We start from the raw sequence: 17,741 nt of genomic DNA, 5'->3' as shown, positions 1-17,741 counted from the left end.
GCTGTCAATCAAATCCATTTTATGCTGGCAAAGAGAAACTACCAGTTGTAGTCAATCATGATCGATTATGCGAACTTAATAGGCCTTAACCTTGTCAAGTTAAGACATTGCAGAACCTTCAGCATCACTTATTAAAATATTTGAGTGTATGTATATATTTGAGCCTGTATGTATACTTCTGATCCTGAAAATCCAAAATAATTTCAAACTTGTGCACCCAATTGTTGTTTTTAAACTCATTATAGAGTTCAAGGAAAAATTACCATGACATTCATGCTGAGGATGAGTGTATGTAAACTTCTGACCACAAGTGTATCTATTATTTAATTATTTAAATGATTTAAATTTTTATAAAAATGTTTTAGATAATTTCGAATCATCTTTAGATGTTTATCCACCACACTGTACCACCAGAGAGGTGTATGATTGGTCCCGCATTAATTCTACAGCATGACAACAATCCTAAATACACAACCAGAGCCAGGAACTTTTTTCACCCAGAAAGAGTCCTGCAGCAAACTCTCCTCAGTCAGTCCGGGATTACATGAAGAGACAGACAGAGATTAATTTCACAGAAATTCCGCAGTCGCATCTTGAACCGCTCCTGCAGACATTCAGACAAGATGCGGCAGATGCAGCGAGACTGATGGAGTCGGACTCTCGTGTACCAATTCTCGTCTCGCGAGAGTACACTGCGCCCCCCAAAATTATGGACGTCGGTGGAAACGGTAGTGGGCTACCTGTAAACAATAAGCAGAGAGCTATGCTACCTAACAAAAGCAGGGGCGAATTTACCCGGAATCAAAGAAAAGATTCAGAGGTACGTACAGAGAAGTCTTGATTTATTTTTCGCGTGTATTTTCAGCTCATCAGACGAGGCCTTTCCTGCTGCTAGTGTAACGTTAGCTAGCTCTGTCATTGTAGCTTAAATAGCATTTGTAACATTCGGTAACTAACAGCAGCAAACGTTCTTCTTCACAGTGTTCGTACGTGTACATAGCTGTACGGTGTTTGAATTGTTTTCCGGTGTTAACTCATAACATTGGAAAGCGAGCAGGAGACAGCTAGCTGACGTTAGCCGGCCACAGGCCGGGCTAGTGTGTGTGTGTGTGAGGAATTTGGCGACCTGTTGAAAACTGGTTGTTTAGGTCCTGCTTAACACATTTCCTCTTGCTAATGCAACAGCCAGCTATGGCAGTGTAATTTTGCTGTATATATGGAAAATGGTCGCTCGTCTATGTTTGTCTATGTATGTATTTAAAGAAAGTGGTCCAGTGTAATGGTTTAAATAGCCTTTGGACACAGTCATTGCAGTACTGAACCCCTATCTGTCATGAACGGATATACTTTTCCGAGGCTATTGTTCAAAGTAGGCTTACAGTGGCAACAATATACCCTCCTGTCTTAAGGAACATGCACTAAGTGTAGTTCTAATGCATCATGACGGTAACTTTATTGTGTTATTACTGGTTCTCTACAATGTAGCTTTCAGTGTTGCAACTGGTACAAATGATACTGTAGCATCGTTTATAAAGTTTGTATCTGAAACTACGCATTAGCTAGGCTTAAATGTAAATGATAGAATATGCGAGTATACAGTTGTCAATAACAGATACTCAAAATAGAGAGTCCACACACAGTTGCCCAAATCAGTTTATGTAACCAAAAATGTAGTGAGGTATTAAAGTAAAGGATTAAACAGTATTTATGGATGACTGCAAATATAGTCAAAAAGTTGGATAAGTGTGCAAGAACCAAATTACCCAACAAAACCAAGAGGGTCATTAAGAAACTTCCCAAAGAGAGTAAGTGGACTGAAAGTGCAGGTTTTATAACCTTCACCACTCCCACCTCTCAGGTGCACCCACTTCTCTGAGTAAACAGGCCAGAGCAGGAAACAAATGATTAAAATTGTGCTATTATTGCTGTGTTTATTTTGTTGCACCCTTGTTACTTTGTACCCCTGAACTAGTTTGAACAATATTCTTATCATTGTCAACTGGATGTTTTTATATCTGCTTTATAAGTATGTATAAAGCTGATAATAGGTCTATTACAAAAAAAAAAAAAAAAAAAAAGAGAGAGAGAGAAAAGGACATAAAGATGTCAAAAGATGAGATGAATATTTTTTTTTTAGGGAGTAACGGCCAGTCTGTTGTCCCCTGTGGCTAAATACCAAAATATTCACTCAAATAATCTACAAAGGATGATCATATTGAATATGATGCATTGCTGTAGGGCTGCAACTATTGATTATTTATGTAATTGAGTATTCTATTGATATTCCATTGATTAATTGAGTAATCAGATGAATACATTTGTCTTATTAATGAGGAATAATAAATATTCGAAAGAGGAAAAAGCACAGGTCTTTTAAAACAATTTCTCATTGGTTTCCTGTTTAGAAATTGCAACATTTTAATGGTTTAACTCCATACAACATCTGTCCCTTTCTTTTTATTTATGTGCGATATTAAAATCATACTTTAAATTTTTGCATATTTTTAAATAATCACAAGTATAGTAAAGTCAATAGGGTATGCATACAACCTAAAGTAAGGCATAAAATAGCCTTTACTCTGTCTTCTTGGTAGACTTTCTTACATCAGTATAATTCTGACATTGTGCTATCTCCTGGATGAGCTAGATTTGGTGCGTGTTCATGTGTGTATGTGTGTGTGTGTATGCGTGTCTGCATGTTTAAGTGTGCTAGTGAATGAATTTAAGCCTTAAAATGAGCATGTGGTGGCTGCATTGAAACAACGTGAGCAAATCAACATTCTCAGAACTGAGGTTTGTCCCGTGCTTTGATGCAACCTTTCCTGCTGCAGAAAACAGGCGTTCTGATGGCATACATGTTAATAATTATTGTCAATAATAACTCAGTGTCCAATCCAACAGCCCCAGGCCAGTGGCTCAGAGTTTTTCCAGCCCATGTATAATTTTTACTGGCCTACAAAAGAAGCTTTTATTTTATATTTTAATATTAATGCAATTTAAGTAATATGATATTTTATTTATATGAATCTAAATCTGCAAAATAATGTTACTAAAACCTTGAAATAAATATGGTCTAGTACACCCCATGCCCTCTTTACTCACTGCAGGTATCTCTGCCATATAAAGCATTACGGCTGCCGGCAGCCTTCAGCAAGCTGCCTGATTTAAACATTGTGTCAGACTAAGTTAACAGTTCATCTCCATATTTTATTTTAACTTCTGTAGCTTTACTGCATAGTTTCACTGTGTAAAACAAATGGCAGTGGATCGGAGCAGCTACTGCAGGTCTGTTTTTAGTTGCAAATGTGGGTGAAATGCTCGCATTTACATGGTGACACCTGAGTGCTACACAGTTGTGGATTAAACAAAGCATCGAAGCAAAAGTCGAGTTATTCGAGTTACTCGATGAATTGTTGCAGCCCTACATTGCTGCGCATAAGACAATCAAACAACCTCAAACATCTAAAGCAGTAAAATGCATCATGAACATTAATGCAGAAGCAATATTAATATTATTAATATGTTTTTCCCAGTCGAGTAATATTACTTTTTGATATTAGTCCTTTTACTTAAAAAAATGATCTAAGTGCTATTTTCACCACCCTCTCTTTGCAAACGTTTAATTCTCAGAGTGTGATACCTGCTTTTGAACAAATCCAGATGATATGAGTTGTGTGTTGCTTGTACATTGTGGTACTAACTAAATACCACTGCATATTAAGTGAGTAAACATTTGTGTGTGTGTGTGTGTGTGTGTGTGTGTGTGTGTGAGAGAGAGAGAGAGAGAGAGAGAGAGAGAGAGAGAGAGAGAGAGAGAGAGAGAGAGAGAGAGAGAGAGAGAGAGAGACCAATCTGATCTAATCAAATTTACCTTGGATTTTTTTCTGTGTGGTAGCTCTCTTTCTAACCTCTTCTGTGTGTTGTGCACAGGGACAGTCTGAGTCTCCAGATCTGGAGTTTGAATATTCAGATACAGACAAGTGGGCTGCAGAGCTGTCAGGTATGTGTGGTTGTCACTCTTTAAGAACCTGTAACAACCTATAAATGCGCTCATATTGTTATATATGAATTCTTCATGCCTCTTCCAGAGCTTTACAGTTATACTGAAGGACCAGAGTTTGCTCTTAATAAGAAGTGCTTTGAAGAGGAATTCAGAGCTCATGGTAAGCATTTAAAAAATATACAGTCACACAAATTAAACATGAAGTAAGTATGTGTTTTAATTTATTTTTGCCACCTCTGCTGTATTTTAGTGTCTGATAAGAAGTGGACAGAGCTCGATGAAGCTCAGCACAGAGCTCACGCAATGCGCCTGTTGGACAGTCTTGAAGTCACTGCCCGGGAGAAAAGGCTGAAGGTTGCTAGAGCTATTCTCTACATGGCTCAGGGTCAGTCCACCACACTTTTCCATGATTTCAAGTAGAACACAATAAGTGGTGGGATTTTGATTTTTTGGGGTTTGTTTACATGTACTTCACAGCGGTACGTCTTTCTTTTTTTTCCCACTTTAGGGACCTTTGCAGAGTGTAGCTCTGAGGTCGAGGTGCAGCACTGGATGAGATACAACATATTTCTGCTGCTCGATGTGGGGACTTTCTCTGCTCTTGTGGAACTGCTCAACATGGAGATTGAGTATGTTCTGCATCAGTTTTATAGCCTTGCAGAAGTAAATGGCAGTTTTCACAGTTTCACTGCCACATAGCTTTCTGGATAGAATTAATTGACATCCAAAGGTGCTACAGATCAATCAGCACCTAATTTTACTTTGCATTTAGGACAGGTGAAACACAAATGATTTATCTATCTTTTTGTTAATTAAATCAATCGGGATCAACAAGAAAAATCACTGGTTGTCTTTGTTAGGCTGATCAGCTCCATGTTGTCAGATTCTCTGTGTATAGATTCTAATTATACTTGCCGTGCTGTCTGTGTTTCAGTAACAGTGCTGCCTGCAGTAGTGCTGTCAGGAAACCAGCGATCTCCTTGGCTGACAGCACAGATCTTCGGGTACTGCTTAACATCATGTACATGATGGTGGAAACCATCCAACAGGAAGACCCAGCTGACAAGCCTGAATGGAAAATCATCAAGGAGACCTTCAGAACCGAACTGGGTAAATTTCATCAGAGTAGCTGAAGATACATTAAGGATATGTGCAAAATCAGCCTTGTAAACTAACTCCACCTACTTCTCTGATCTAGGATCTCCTTTGTTCAACAATGAGCCCATTTCTGTTATGCTTTTTGGTATGGTTACCAAGTTCTGTAGCGGTCATGCCCCTCACTTCCCCATGAAGAAGGTGTTGTTGCTGTTGTGGAAGAGCATACTGGTGAGAGATTGAAATATTAGCCGTTCAAAAAGATAGTGGTATTCTAAAGAGTTTTCCTACACGTTCCTCCTAAATCCTGTTTTGTCTTCTGTTTCAGTTCACGCTTGGAGGGTTTGAGCAGCTACAGAGTATAAAGGTCCATAAGAGAGAGGAACTGGGTCTCCCTCCTCTCCCGGAGGACAGCATTCGAGTCATTCGCAGCATGAGAGCGGCTTCTCCTCCTGCGTCTGCATCTGACCTCATAGAGCAGCAACAAAAGCGAGCGCGTCGTGAACACAAGGTAGTTATTACTGCTGCCATCTGCTCTCCGAACGCGCTGCAGGTTAAAGTCAGCAACAAGCAAAACATGTTTTCATGACCTGACAGTGGACACATACTCAACACTGCAAATAGTGCCAGGTGTTACGTGAATAGCGGATCAGGACAGCACTGCAGAGACAAACCTATATTGTTGTGTACCATGGGCTGTGTGCAGCACCACACACTTTACAGCACCCATTCCCTCTATTTGCAGACAAAAAGAACACATTCAGGCACAACAGTGCCAGCAAGGAACAGATTAAATTGGCATTCTTACACTTGTCAGATTGCTGCAGTCCAAAGACAGCTAAATAAAGACATTATAATTTGACTCTGTGCTCACAGATGATATTGCTGATAGTGTTTCTTCGGGGACCAACTTGCATTATTGTTTCATTTAGGCACTGAGCCTTCTTCTTACTATGTATGCGTGCAAAAACTTGTCTGCCCGGTGGCTTCTTATATGAAGAGCTTCAGTAATATATTATTAATATGAGTTCTTTGCCAGTCTAAGTGTAATTATCTTGTAACTCAAACACAGGCGCTGATCAAACAGGACAACCTGGACGCATTCAATGAAAAGGATCCTTACAAGGCGGATGACTCTCGAGAAGATGAGGACGACAACGATGATAATGACAACTCTATAGAGCCAGAGACTTTCCCTCTAGAGAGGGACGAGGTGATGCCTCCACCTATTCCTCACCCTCCATCAGAGAGGGTGTCCTTCCCCAAAGGTCTGCCCTGGGCTCCTAAAGTCAGGTACTGTTCAGTCTCACCAGACAGCAGTGCTAAACTGTAATGATGCTTGTTAGTTCCTTCTTTGTGTCCACGCACATAAAATTAAGACCTGTTTTGTTTTTGATATTATTGTTTTTGCTCCAACAGGGAAAAAGATATTGAAAATTTCCTGGAATCAAGTAGAAGTAAATTCATCGGTTACACTCTTGGAAGGTAGGTTAATTTATTTTTCTTCAAAGATACCAGTTACCGCGTATGATATTTGTGTTGAAATATTGTATAAAGACATTTATTTTGTGCATGTACTGCAGTGATACAGATACAGTGGTTGGCTTACCCAGGCCAATTCATGAGAGCATCAAGACATTAAAGCAGGTATTGCAACATTTTCCACAATACTTCATTAATTATTCCCTGCGGGATATCTTAAGAATTTCACACCTGTAATGTTCCTGAACTTTAATTTATTAATTTTCATCTTATTTTTCAGCATAAGTACATCTCTATAGCCGAGATACAGATTGGGAGGGAGGAGGAATTTCAGAAAACTCCTCTATCTGGTGTAAGTATAAACAGACAAACCTTTCTTAAGAGGAGACCTGTCGCGGTGCCTTCCGCTAGACTTGGCTAGAGTTGCTTGGCATGGTTACGCATTTCAGAATAGACCTTTTTTATGTTATACTGGGCCTTAGTGCAGCCTGGTAGGTCATCTTCTATGTGAAACAAACTGGTTTCACTCCGTTCTCTCTTCTTGTAACATAACTTTTTCTGATTGGCTGCCCCTCACAAACAGAAAGTTTGAACAGCCAGTGTGTGGGGCTGCTGTGCCTGAGATGATTGTTCTCATAGAATATAAGCATAATAATTCTGCTTTCATCTGTTTGTGGAAGGCAGGTCATAATGGCTTGTGGTCTGAAGGTGTTGTGGTAAATTGTTTTGTGTACTTCTCATCTCCTGTTTTGTATTTTTCTCATCGTCAGGGTGAAGAGGAAGTGGAGATGTGTGCCACTGAGCTGCTCTTTCAGGGAATTCTGCCCAGTTTGCCTCAATACATGGTTAGTGTTGTTTGTAGGTTCATGGATTGTGCTACTGTGGGATCACTCATATAACAGTTGTGATATGATTTGTGATACTGGCTGATACTTCATAAAAAGAGTCTTTAAAAACTAATTCTGTGTGAAAGGAACAACATAGCAGCGCAAGCTGAGAGGTGTCTGCTCAGGGATGACTACTAAGATTATTACACAAATACTCACTGACTTCACTCTTGCACAGTGTAGTGTCACCAGAATCACTTCACAGCTCTGTGGCTCACTGTTGGTTATACTAAATCACTTATTCAGGTTATAACCTGAGTAAAATTTTAATAAATAAATAAGTAAAACTCCAAGATTTAGAAACCTCAGTGTTGGCAGGTGTAATGGGTAGATTCAAGGTGCTGTTCAATAGAAAAAAAAGAGATTTAAAAAAGTAAAATAATAAAAATATTTAAATTTATAACAGTAATGCATTGATAATGAGATTAAGAACATTGAATTGAAAGAACATTAAGGCTTTTCATTCTTAATTTGAATTGTTTATTCTTGGTCTCTGCAGATCGCGCTGCTGAAGATCCTGCTCGCTGCTGCTCCGACGTCCAAGGCCAAAACCGACTCCATTAACATCCTGGCAGACGTGCTGCCGGAGGAGATGCCGTAAGTATCTTTATCAGCTTTCCAGCTCCTCATCCACTGTGACATTATGTGCTGAACAGGTAAACTATGCCAACCTAGTGACAATACATACACTCCTGTCCAAAAAATATTGGCACAGTGAAGCTAATCCCTTAATTTTTGCTGTAGACTGAAAACCTTTTGGTTTCACATTAAAAGATGGATATGAGACAAAAGATCAACATCTCAGCTTTTATTTCCAGGTATTTACATGTAGATCTGATACACAGTTCAGAAGGTAGCACCTTTTGTCTGGCACCACCCATTTTTCTTGTGAGCAAAAGTATTGGAACATGTGACTGAGAGGTGTGTTTTGTTGCCCAGGTGTGTCCTGTTATATTGATTATTGAAACAATAAATAGCGCTGAATGTCTACACCCAGTTCCAAATTTGGATCTGCTCATGATCCCAAATATACAAGCTCATCCGTGAAACACAGTAGAGATGATGTCATGGCTTGGGCTTTCATTGCTTCTTCTGGGACGGGCTTCATTGATGATATCACACATGGTGGCAGCAGTATAATGAGCTCAGAAGTCTACAGAAACATTTTGTCTGACTGAAAAGAAAGATGCAAACAAACTGATTGTGAGATCCTTCATCATGCAGCAAGATAATGACCCAAAACACACACACACACACACACACACACACACACCCAAAACTACAAAGGAGTTCATCAGGGGCAGGAAGTGGAAGGTTTTACACTGGGCAAGTCAGTCTTCAGACTTATAGAGCACTGTTCTAATACTTTTGGAGGGGAGTGTAACATTTCCATTATCTAAAGTGGAAAGGCTTTAATAGATTTACTTTTCAGAGTGAGTGCACGATTTCATATCATGCACACAGAGCTGGAACTGGTTTCAGATGTGGTTTTAAACAAAGAAATGTAGTTATTCTGATGTGGTTTATCAGTAGGTTATTTTAACTGAGAACAGCAGCAGCCCATTGTATGGCATGTAACCACATCCAGGTAGAGTCTAAGGCCAAAGTTTGGATTTACAGGCTGTGTCGGTTTTTAGCTGAGAGCAGAACAGACTGAGAATTGTCTGATCTGACCTGATCTCTTCTGTCTGACCCCTGTAGGACCACGGTGCTGCAAAGCATGAAACTTGGTGTTGATGTGAATCGGCACAAAGAAATCATTGTCAAAGCCATCTCTGCAATCCTGCTGCTTCTGCTGAAACACTTCAAACTCAACCACATCTACCAGGTGCGTATGCCACACACCTTTAGTCACAATTTAGCGTTACACGTTGTCAGGGTGTGCTGTTATGCAAATTTTAATTTCCCATTACAAAGTTGTAATTTCATTTAAATTTAAATATTTTGGCTCCTATTGAATAACAAAACATGATAATTGAGATAAAACAGATATAGCACCTCATTCTGCTTTGGATTAATGCTCCCTACATACATGTATTTAAAAAAAGTAAATCAGTTTGTCACCTCAATTTTTTTTCATTTCTATTTTATGGAAAGTAAAATGTCCTTCTTTAACTGGTATCTCTTTGTGTGTGGTTTTCATAGTTTGAGTACATGGCTCAGCACTTGGTGTTTGCCAACTGCATCCCCCTCATTCTCAAGTTCTTCAACCAGAACATCATGTCTTACATCACAGCTAAGAACAGGTACTTTCAGTCTGGCTTTAAATAACAAAAATCATGATTCCTGTTTGCAGTAAGCATCAGTAAACTAAATATAGATGGGTCTGTATTTCACTATATTCATTTTTTTTCCTCTTTAAAGCATTTCAGTACTTGATTTTCCGTACTGTGTGGTGCACGAACTCCCAGAGTTAACCGCAGAGAGTTTGGTGAGTGTTTTTTGTTTCTGGTGTTCTGCTGTTGTTGGCAGGTGACTGTTTTTTTTTTTTTTGCATGTTTACCGTGGATGATTTCTTTGTTACAGGAAGCCGGAGACAACAATCAGTTTTGCTGGAGAAATCTGTTTTCCTGTATAAACCTGCTGAGGATCCTCAACAAACTGACCAAATGGAAACACTCCAGGACAATGGTGAGAGGGGCACTGTATCAGATTTACTGTGACATAAATCACGTATGGGGCAGAGGGAGGAAATAACTCTCTACATTGATCCGTTTTCTGCCAGATGCTGGTCGTGTTCAAGTCAGCACCCATCCTGAAGAGGGCGCTGAAGGTCAAGCAGGCAATGATGCAGCTGTATGTCCTCAAGCTTCTTAAAGTGCAGACAAAATACCTGGGACGTCAGTGGAGGAAGAGCAACATGAAGACGATGTCTGCCATCTACCAGAAGGTCCGACATCGCCTCAACGACGACTGGGCGTACGGAAACGGTGAGAGAAAAAGTCTGAACAGTTTCTGTTCAGTATGAACAATACTGCACCCAAATATAAGGCAAAATATTATTCTAGAAAAGAGTGGAACAAATGATATTTGAATACCATAAAATCCTTTTTAAAATGTATTTATGGATGGTTTGAAGCATTAACCTGTCAGAAAAATCAATTTCTGCATCACGAACAATATAAACTCACAGGCCACTTTATTAGTTACACCTTGCCAGTACTTCATTTTGCCTTCCTTTTCCCTTCAAAGCTGCTTTAATTCTTCATGGCATCAATTCAACAAAGTTCTGGAAACATTCCTCAGAGTTTTTTATCCATATTGACATGATAGAATCACACAGTTGCTGCACATCCATGATGTGAATCTCCCGTTCCACCACATCCTAAAGGTGCTCCCCTGAATTGAGACTGTGTCACTGTGGAGGCCACTTGAGTACATTGTCATGTTCAAGAAACCAGTTTGAGATGATTTGTGACATGGTGTGTTATCCTACTGGAAGCAGCCATCAGAAGATGGGTACACTGTGGCCATAAAGGGATGGACATGGTCAACAACAATACTCAACTAAGCTGTGACATTTAAACGATGCTTATTTGGTATTAAGGGGCCCAAAGTGTGACAAAAAAGTGTCACCTACACCATTACACCACCACCCGAATCCATCCTGCGCTGATACAAGGCAGGATGGGTTCGTGCGTTCGTGCTTTTCATCACAAATTGTGACTCTACCATCTGAATATTGAGCTTGTTCAGACCAGGCAATGTTTTTCCAGTCTTCTGTTGTCCAGTTTTGGTGAGCCTGTGTCAATTGTAGCTTCAGTTTCCTGCTCCTAGCTGACAGGAGTGTCACCCACTGTGCTCTTCTGCTGCTGTAGCCCATCTGCTTCAAGGTTCAGTGTGTTGTGTATTCAGAGATGCTCTTTGCATCCCTTGGTTGTCACTAGAGGTTATCTGAGTTACTGTTGCCTTCCTATAACTAAAGTAAAGTCAAATTTTATTTATATAGCACCTTTCAAGATAAATATCACAAAGTCCTTCACAACATAACAGCAGAGCAAAACAGGAGAAAAAACAAAACAAAAACTAACCAAACTCAAGTCTTAAAATGTGAGTTCCTTTTTTTTTTAAAAGACACCACTGAATCCACAGCTCTCAAACTCAGCAGTCTGGCCTTTCTTCTCTGACCTCTGACCTCTAGGAGAACTGCTGCTCACTGGATATTTTCTCTTTTTTAGACCATTCTCTGTAAACCCTGTCACGTCATTAGCTGATTAGAAATTTGTGTTAATGAGCAGTTGAACAGCTAATAAAGTGGCCGGTGAGGTGTAAATTTCATAAATGTCATGAGTTGGAAAAAGTGTGAAAGATGCAAACTGCCGCAGACTGCTGGGAGTAGGACGCATCCAGGAAGTGATGCATGACTGTGAGATGAGTCACACACTTTAATGAAAGTGTTTTTGTGTTTCTTGGATCAGTACTCTCTTCACTGCATGAGTGTTTTATCTCTCAAGTCAAAACTATTGTTTTGTTCTTATGTCCTAATCAAGATAAGGATTTCTGGGCTGCTGCAGCGTTGCTGTCTCTCAATTTCTGTTTGTTTTCTGGGAACAGATCTGGATGCTCGTCCCTGGGACTTCCAGGCCGAGGAGTGCGCTCTACGAGCCAACATTGAGCGCTTCAACAGCCGCCGCTACGACAAGAGCCACAGCAATCCAGACTTCCTGCCTGTGGACAACTGCCTGCAAAGTGTTCTGGGGCAACGGGTGGACCTGCCCGAGGACTTCCAAATGAACTATGACCTTTGGCTGGAGAGGGAAGTCTTCTCCAAACCTATTTCCTGGGAAGAACTGCTACAGTGAGACTGGACTATTGTCAACATTCTTGTCATTTATTCTTTTTTTAAATAAACAGTTTCTATCAGGTGTTCAGATGAAGCACCATGAGTGCTCTCTCTGATCGAACTCTGAGCAGAGCATTATGTTACACATGCTGTATGGACTGAATGTGGCGTATTAAGAAAGCGCCTGGATGTCTACTTTCAGTTGTCAGCATGTAGGAGTGTTGTCTTACAGAGTGATCGGGGGTCCTGCTAAATGCTTTTGGTGTTTAACTTTTGCCTTTTGAGAAATTTTGCATTATTATGATTTCTGTGTACCTTTTTAGCCCAAAAAAAAAGGAGAAAAAGATCATCCTTTTGTACTTAGGTTCTCTGAGACTTTTCCTGCCTCTCCCAGTTTTTTAATGAAAAAGCTGATAGTGAATTAAGTGCTAAACTCCATTTGCAGACTTGAACCCTGCTCCTACTTTACATTACAGGTATTTCCTCTGTGTGCCTCTTACCTGCTACTGTAGGTCAGCAACTCACCAGGAAGCACTACATGACCATGTTTTCACTTTTAAGTTTAAATAAACTTTTTTAGAATTTTAGGTATGAACTGCTAGCATAGTGAGTACACGAATAAAACATTCCTCAGTGTCATCTCACGAGTTTGTCTCCTTCAGAGAGCTGGAAGGAAAGGTCAGGATTTCTTTCATGTCCACTCATGATAGTCTGATCAGTCAGTGCTCCTTTAACAGTTGGACCTTTTTGTTGCTCTGCAGGTTGATAACAGTTGTTTCTTGCCTGAGTACATGCTTTTTGCTCTGAGACCATCAAATCAGGCTGAATGAACATTAAAACCCGGCCTGGACAAAGAATAAAAAGGAAACTCATCAGAATCATGTCGATCATGTGAAAGAAAAGAGTTTCTGGTTTCGTAAATGTGGTTCTTGTGTGGTTTCATTCATCAGACAGCTGTTTTTTGTTTTGTTTTTTTAACCAAAGGGTACAACTCGATTTAATTGCCAGTTGCAGAACCGTTATACTTTAACATCTTTTTCAAGATTAGTTTCTTTGTTTTTATTTAAATGTTCAGGAATTGAAAGTACATGTAAATTACAAAAGTTATTTATCACTCCTTTTATCTTTGTTTTATGTTTACCTAAATCCTGTAATAAAGTAATTCATGTTAGATTTGTGCTTTCTGAAAGTTATTATTGACATTTGTTTGGTCTTTGAGATGCAAAGAGAGAGAGAGGCGGGCCCCTGACTTCCTTAATTTCAAATAATTTAGTCACACCCACACTTCTGAGTCATTTGTGCAGGAAGTGAAACTAAGCACGCCTTTTTCTACACAGACATGGCGGAGCGTCACATTCCTGTAAAGATGAACCACCTCTGCTGTCGAATCTGCAGAAACCTTCTCAGGAATCCCGCGACTGTTCCTTGTGGGCACAACTTCTGCATGAGGTGCATCCAGGATCGCTGGGACCGTGAAGAGCTGAAGAACAGCCTCTGCAGGTGTCCTGAATGCGATTATGAGTTTTCCTCCAGACCTCAGCTGATCAGGAACACAACTCTGGCTGAGGTGGTGAGAGACACAGAAATGAGTTATAGTGAGGAGGAAGAGGAGGAGCAGCAGGTCCCGAAGAGACCTCGGAGCTGTACAGAAACATCAGGGAGCACTTTGTGTTGGAGGCACAACAAGCCCCTGGATGTTTACTGCTGCACAGATGAGCAGATCATATGTGCACAGTGTACTTCAGCTGAACATGGAGGACACAGAATTGGGTGGGTGAAGGAGGAACGGAGGCGGAAGCAGGTACAGAAAACAGGAAAAAATAATGTTGCAATTTCTAGTTGAAAAATTGGAATTACAGGAAGAAGAACCTGAAGAAACCAGCTTCTCCAAAGCTTTTGGTGATTTGCACATAGGCCAACTATTAACTTCAAAATGAGCCTTTAAGAAAAGAATAAATTACTGAAACTAAGTTAATAAAGCCAGTGCACCAAGCTCAGTCAACAGAAACCTTTTAAAAATGGGTTGATTCAATTCTCATTATTTTGATGTTCCGTTTACAGAGTTAGAAGTAACATCTGCTCAGTGCCACAAAATTCCAGCTCTGTCGATAACTTCAAAGCTTTTATTGATATTGTGGATCCTATCTTAACAAAGATGTTTGTGGTAACAGATGACGTTATCACATTATAACAAAAAAAAAAAAGAGAGCGATTTCTGTAATACACCTATAAGTCTGTGCTGATGTTGATACATAATGGAACACATAGTGACCGAGCTGGTTTTCTCCCGGTGATCTCAGGTGACTTTTCTACTTTATTTGGTTAAACAAATCTTTGCCCAGAAAGCCTTACGAAACATTCAAATGACCTACAGCATAGATGCAGTTTTAGATAAAGTGCATTTGTTGCATACAAAAGTTAAAAGTGCCTCCTGGGAAAAAAGACTGCAATGCGATTTCATGCACTGTTTAAAGAGTTAGCGCTAAACCTTGTTTATGGTGCTCTGCTCCAGCTGTTGGGGTTAGACTTTAGGAGGCCGAGAAAGGATTTTTACATAAAACACATTTTAAACTCCTTTGACAAATCTAAACAAAATATGTTTTGCTTTTATTGATTTATGTTTTTCATCTAACACTTGCTACAGGAGGAACTTAAGAACACGCAGACAAAGTTTGAGGAGACGTTTCAGAAGCAAGTAAGGAAACGGAAGATGATGGGGGAGATGCTCGGACAGATTCAGGTGAAGAGAGCATGTAACTAAAGTGATATATTGTCTGAAGTGTTTAGAGTGTATAGCTCTCTCACATGTGTATCAAACAGGACGAGGCGAGACAAACAGAAGCCTTCTGTGAAAGCGTCGTAGTCGGTGTCATCGACTCCCTTCAGAAACATTACCTATCGGTGAAGAAACTGATTGCAGCTCAGGAGGAGGCGGCAGCAGCTCAGGTTCGTGTCTCGCTGCAGAGGGTGGAGGTGGAGATGAAGGAGATGAAGAAGAGGGATGCCGAGCTGGACCATCTGGCACAGACTGAAAGCAACATCCATTTCCTGCAGGTATACTGCCAACACATCACTGGAAACTTTACCCGTTTCTGAGTGACAGATGCAATCGTATCTTAATTTCTGTCTCTTCTCTCCTCACAGAAATGGCCTTCTCTGAAGCTCATCTGTGACCGTATCTGCTCTTTCCATGAGGCTTCAGAGGACCCACTCCTCCCCTTTGAGCTTACAAAGAGAGCTGTTGAACATCTTGGGAGGGAACTGGAGGAATTCTGTGACAAAGAATTTGCCTCAATCTGTCAAACTGGTATGTGTCTTTATGTGTAAAACTTGTCTCTCTTTTATTTATTTATATATATATATATATATATATATATTTTAAAGAATATCTATGTCCTTATGGATTATAGGTGGTGAGGAGCAGCAGGAATCAGCAGCAGCAGAAGAAGATGATATCCAGCAGAGATGCGAAGCCAGTAACTCACACCCCCGTGGTTTGTACCTTAAACTCTTTCCAGAAAAAAATTGTTTTATTTATATTTTATTAATTTGTGTATCACTCTTGACCCTGTGTGGATTGCAGAAAATCCAAATTAAATTCAAACTTGTGCAGCCAAATCTTGCTTTTTAAAGTGATTTAAGGTGTGTGCTGTATTCCACCCTGGAAAAAGAACAGTTTAAAGAAATCGCTAAAAGCCCAAAACTTCCATGACATTCATGGCCGTGATGAGTGTATGCAAACTTCTCACCACAGATGTATTACATTATCACTGATTACTGTGTTCCAGTTTGGGGAACCAGTTTCAGGTTCCCTGTATTGTTTACTGGCACAACAGAGACACTCACTGATGCTCTGATATCATCTCCCTGGTCTCTTTACAGTTAGCAGGACTCTGGCTGAACAGAACGTGGAGCCCAAAACAAGAGAAGAGTTCCTGCAGTGTGAGTTTAAAATCCAAAAACTCACACTGCAGTTTTTGGTTGAGTCTGCTTTACCTCACACGCAGACTCAACCAATCTCAGCTAGTTTCTTATAGTGCTAATTCTGTCCTTTTCTCAGATGCATGCGAGCTTTCTTTGGACCCCACGACAGCTCACGAGGACCTGGCTATTTCAGAAGGAGAAAAGGAGGTGATGCTGTGCCATCAGAGATCCAAGAATCCTGGTGTTCGTTACCCAGAGAGGTTTATCCATCGGCGGCAGGTGCTGTGCAGGGAAGGACTGCAGGGCAACTGCTACTATGAGGTAGAGGTGAAAGGAGACAAGGCAGAGATTGCTCTTGCCTACAAAGGAATAGATAGAAAGTCCCGCAATAAACTGTCAGCCTTTGGGGCCAACGCAAATTCCTGGAGTCTCGATCGCTCTAAAACCTACTCCGTGAGCCACAATTCAGATAGCATCCTGCTCACAACACCACCCAGTCATCACAGGATTGGAGTTTATCTTAAATTTCAAAATGGAACTCTGTCTTTCTATGAGGTGTCAGACAGCATGAACTTCCTGTACAAGGTTGAAGCCAAGTTCAGGGAGCCGCTGTATCCGGGATTCTGGCTCGGAGAGAAAAGTTGGATCAGACTCTGCGATCTGACGCAGAACAGACTGTAAAACTACCAAAGAGGGCTGCAAACATCTTCCTATTTAAAGGGAAATAAAAACAATATGTTTTGATTGCTGTATAGATTGCACAGTGCACTGACATGTCTGTTTCCTGTGTGTGGGGTGCTGGATAACTGGAGCCCAAATTTTCTGTATTTTTTTTTCTTAAATTACATTATATAAAGTTGCACTTTTATACATGCTGGGCATGCTTTAGACAAAGAGATGAAAATATATTGGACTGTGGACCCTGTGCTGATTGTAGAAGACTAAAATCAAACTCTATTTTTTCGGGTACCAACGTTTGATTGATTGGCTTAAGGAATTTAGAGCAGGTGAGTTCTTTAAACTCTATAAGTTATATTTAAATATCATAGTTTGTTATTTTAATGTTGATCTTAGCTGCAGTTAAAACACACAGCAGCTACTACGTGTATATTTCTACTTTTTCATGCTGCTTGGATCCAGGGAAGGTACAATGTGACTTATTCCACGAGTGAGAGACTCTGTACTGACAACAGGTGTGTTATTGCATCAGTAGATGTGGTACTCTTTGTGTGTTTTCAGGGGTTTAGTTGTATTAGTGCACAGAAGAACGGGTTCTGGGACTGATCAGTGAAGAACTTGCTCAAGAAGTTGAATACTGCCACAAACCTTGACTCAGGTGAAATGAACTTTTGAAACCATTTAATACATTTTTTTAATGTCTCTGTTAAACTGTTACACTGCTTTGTGGGATTACTGTGTGTCCAGAAGAGGGCACCATGTGTCTGTGGTTTGCCTAATATTATAGCCTTGTATGGAATGCCATTTAAGTCAAATTAAACAAATAAATATGAAATAAATAGAAAAAATGAAATAGAAATAAAAATGCTATGAAATAAATCCTGAAATG

At 40.1% G+C, this 17,741-nt stretch overlaps 2 protein-coding genes across 2 annotated transcripts; both read left to right on the top strand.

Moving 5' to 3' along the window:
• The first annotated feature begins 697 nt into the window (after positions 1-697).
• strip1 (striatin interacting protein 1) lies at positions 698-13,421 on the top strand. The gene is made up of 20 exons (XM_030730201.1): positions 698-820; positions 3,931-4,000; positions 4,089-4,163; positions 4,254-4,388; positions 4,512-4,632; positions 4,938-5,113; positions 5,202-5,329; positions 5,427-5,609; positions 6,171-6,391; positions 6,518-6,583; positions 6,682-6,745; positions 6,861-6,932; positions 7,351-7,425; positions 7,967-8,064; positions 9,169-9,295; positions 9,613-9,713; positions 9,832-9,898; positions 9,994-10,098; positions 10,193-10,397; positions 12,022-13,421. The coding sequence occupies exons 1-20, from the start codon at positions 710-712 to the stop codon at positions 12,267-12,269; spliced, it is 2,448 nt and encodes an 815-aa protein (XP_030586061.1). The 5' UTR covers positions 698-709; the 3' UTR covers positions 12,270-13,421.
• Positions 13,422-13,588: 167 nt separating this feature from the next.
• LOC115780667 (tripartite motif-containing protein 16-like protein) lies at positions 13,589-17,741 on the top strand. The gene is made up of 7 exons (XM_030729978.1): positions 13,589-14,051; positions 14,895-14,990; positions 15,071-15,304; positions 15,395-15,557; positions 15,661-15,744; positions 16,133-16,192; positions 16,311-17,741. The coding sequence occupies exons 1-7, from the start codon at positions 13,590-13,592 to the stop codon at positions 16,853-16,855; spliced, it is 1,644 nt and encodes a 547-aa protein (XP_030585838.1). The 5' UTR covers position 13,589; the 3' UTR covers positions 16,856-17,741.

The sequence above is a fragment of the Archocentrus centrarchus genome, chromosome 5 (assembly GCF_007364275.1).
Source record: "Archocentrus centrarchus isolate MPI-CPG fArcCen1 chromosome 5, fArcCen1, whole genome shotgun sequence".
In the NCBI taxonomy this organism is placed as follows: domain Eukaryota; kingdom Metazoa; phylum Chordata; class Actinopteri; order Cichliformes; family Cichlidae; genus Archocentrus; species Archocentrus centrarchus.
Note: the sequence above shows the minus strand (reverse complement) of the source record. Positions and strands in the feature narration are given on the sequence as shown.

Bases quoted from the DNA above. Each gene is read 5' to 3' on its own strand.
- strip1 (XM_030730201.1), top strand. From the start codon at position 710: ATGGACGTCGGTGGAAACGGTAGTGGGCTACCTGTAAACAATAAGCAG. The intron at 821-3,930 runs GTACGTACAGAG...TGTTGTGCACAG, and splicing joins ATCAAAGAAAAGATTCAGAG to GGACAGTCTGAGTCTCCAGA. The intron at 4,164-4,253 runs GTAAGCATTTAA...GCTGTATTTTAG, and splicing joins AGAGGAATTCAGAGCTCATG to TGTCTGATAAGAAGTGGACA.
- LOC115780667 (XM_030729978.1), top strand. From the start codon at position 13,590: ATGGCGGAGCGTCACATTCCTGTAAAGATGAACCACCTCTGCTGTCGA. The intron at 14,991-15,070 runs GTGAAGAGAGCA...TGTATCAAACAG, and splicing joins AGATGCTCGGACAGATTCAG to GACGAGGCGAGACAAACAGA. The intron at 16,193-16,310 runs GTGAGTTTAAAA...TCCTTTTCTCAG, and splicing joins AAGAGAAGAGTTCCTGCAGT to ATGCATGCGAGCTTTCTTTG.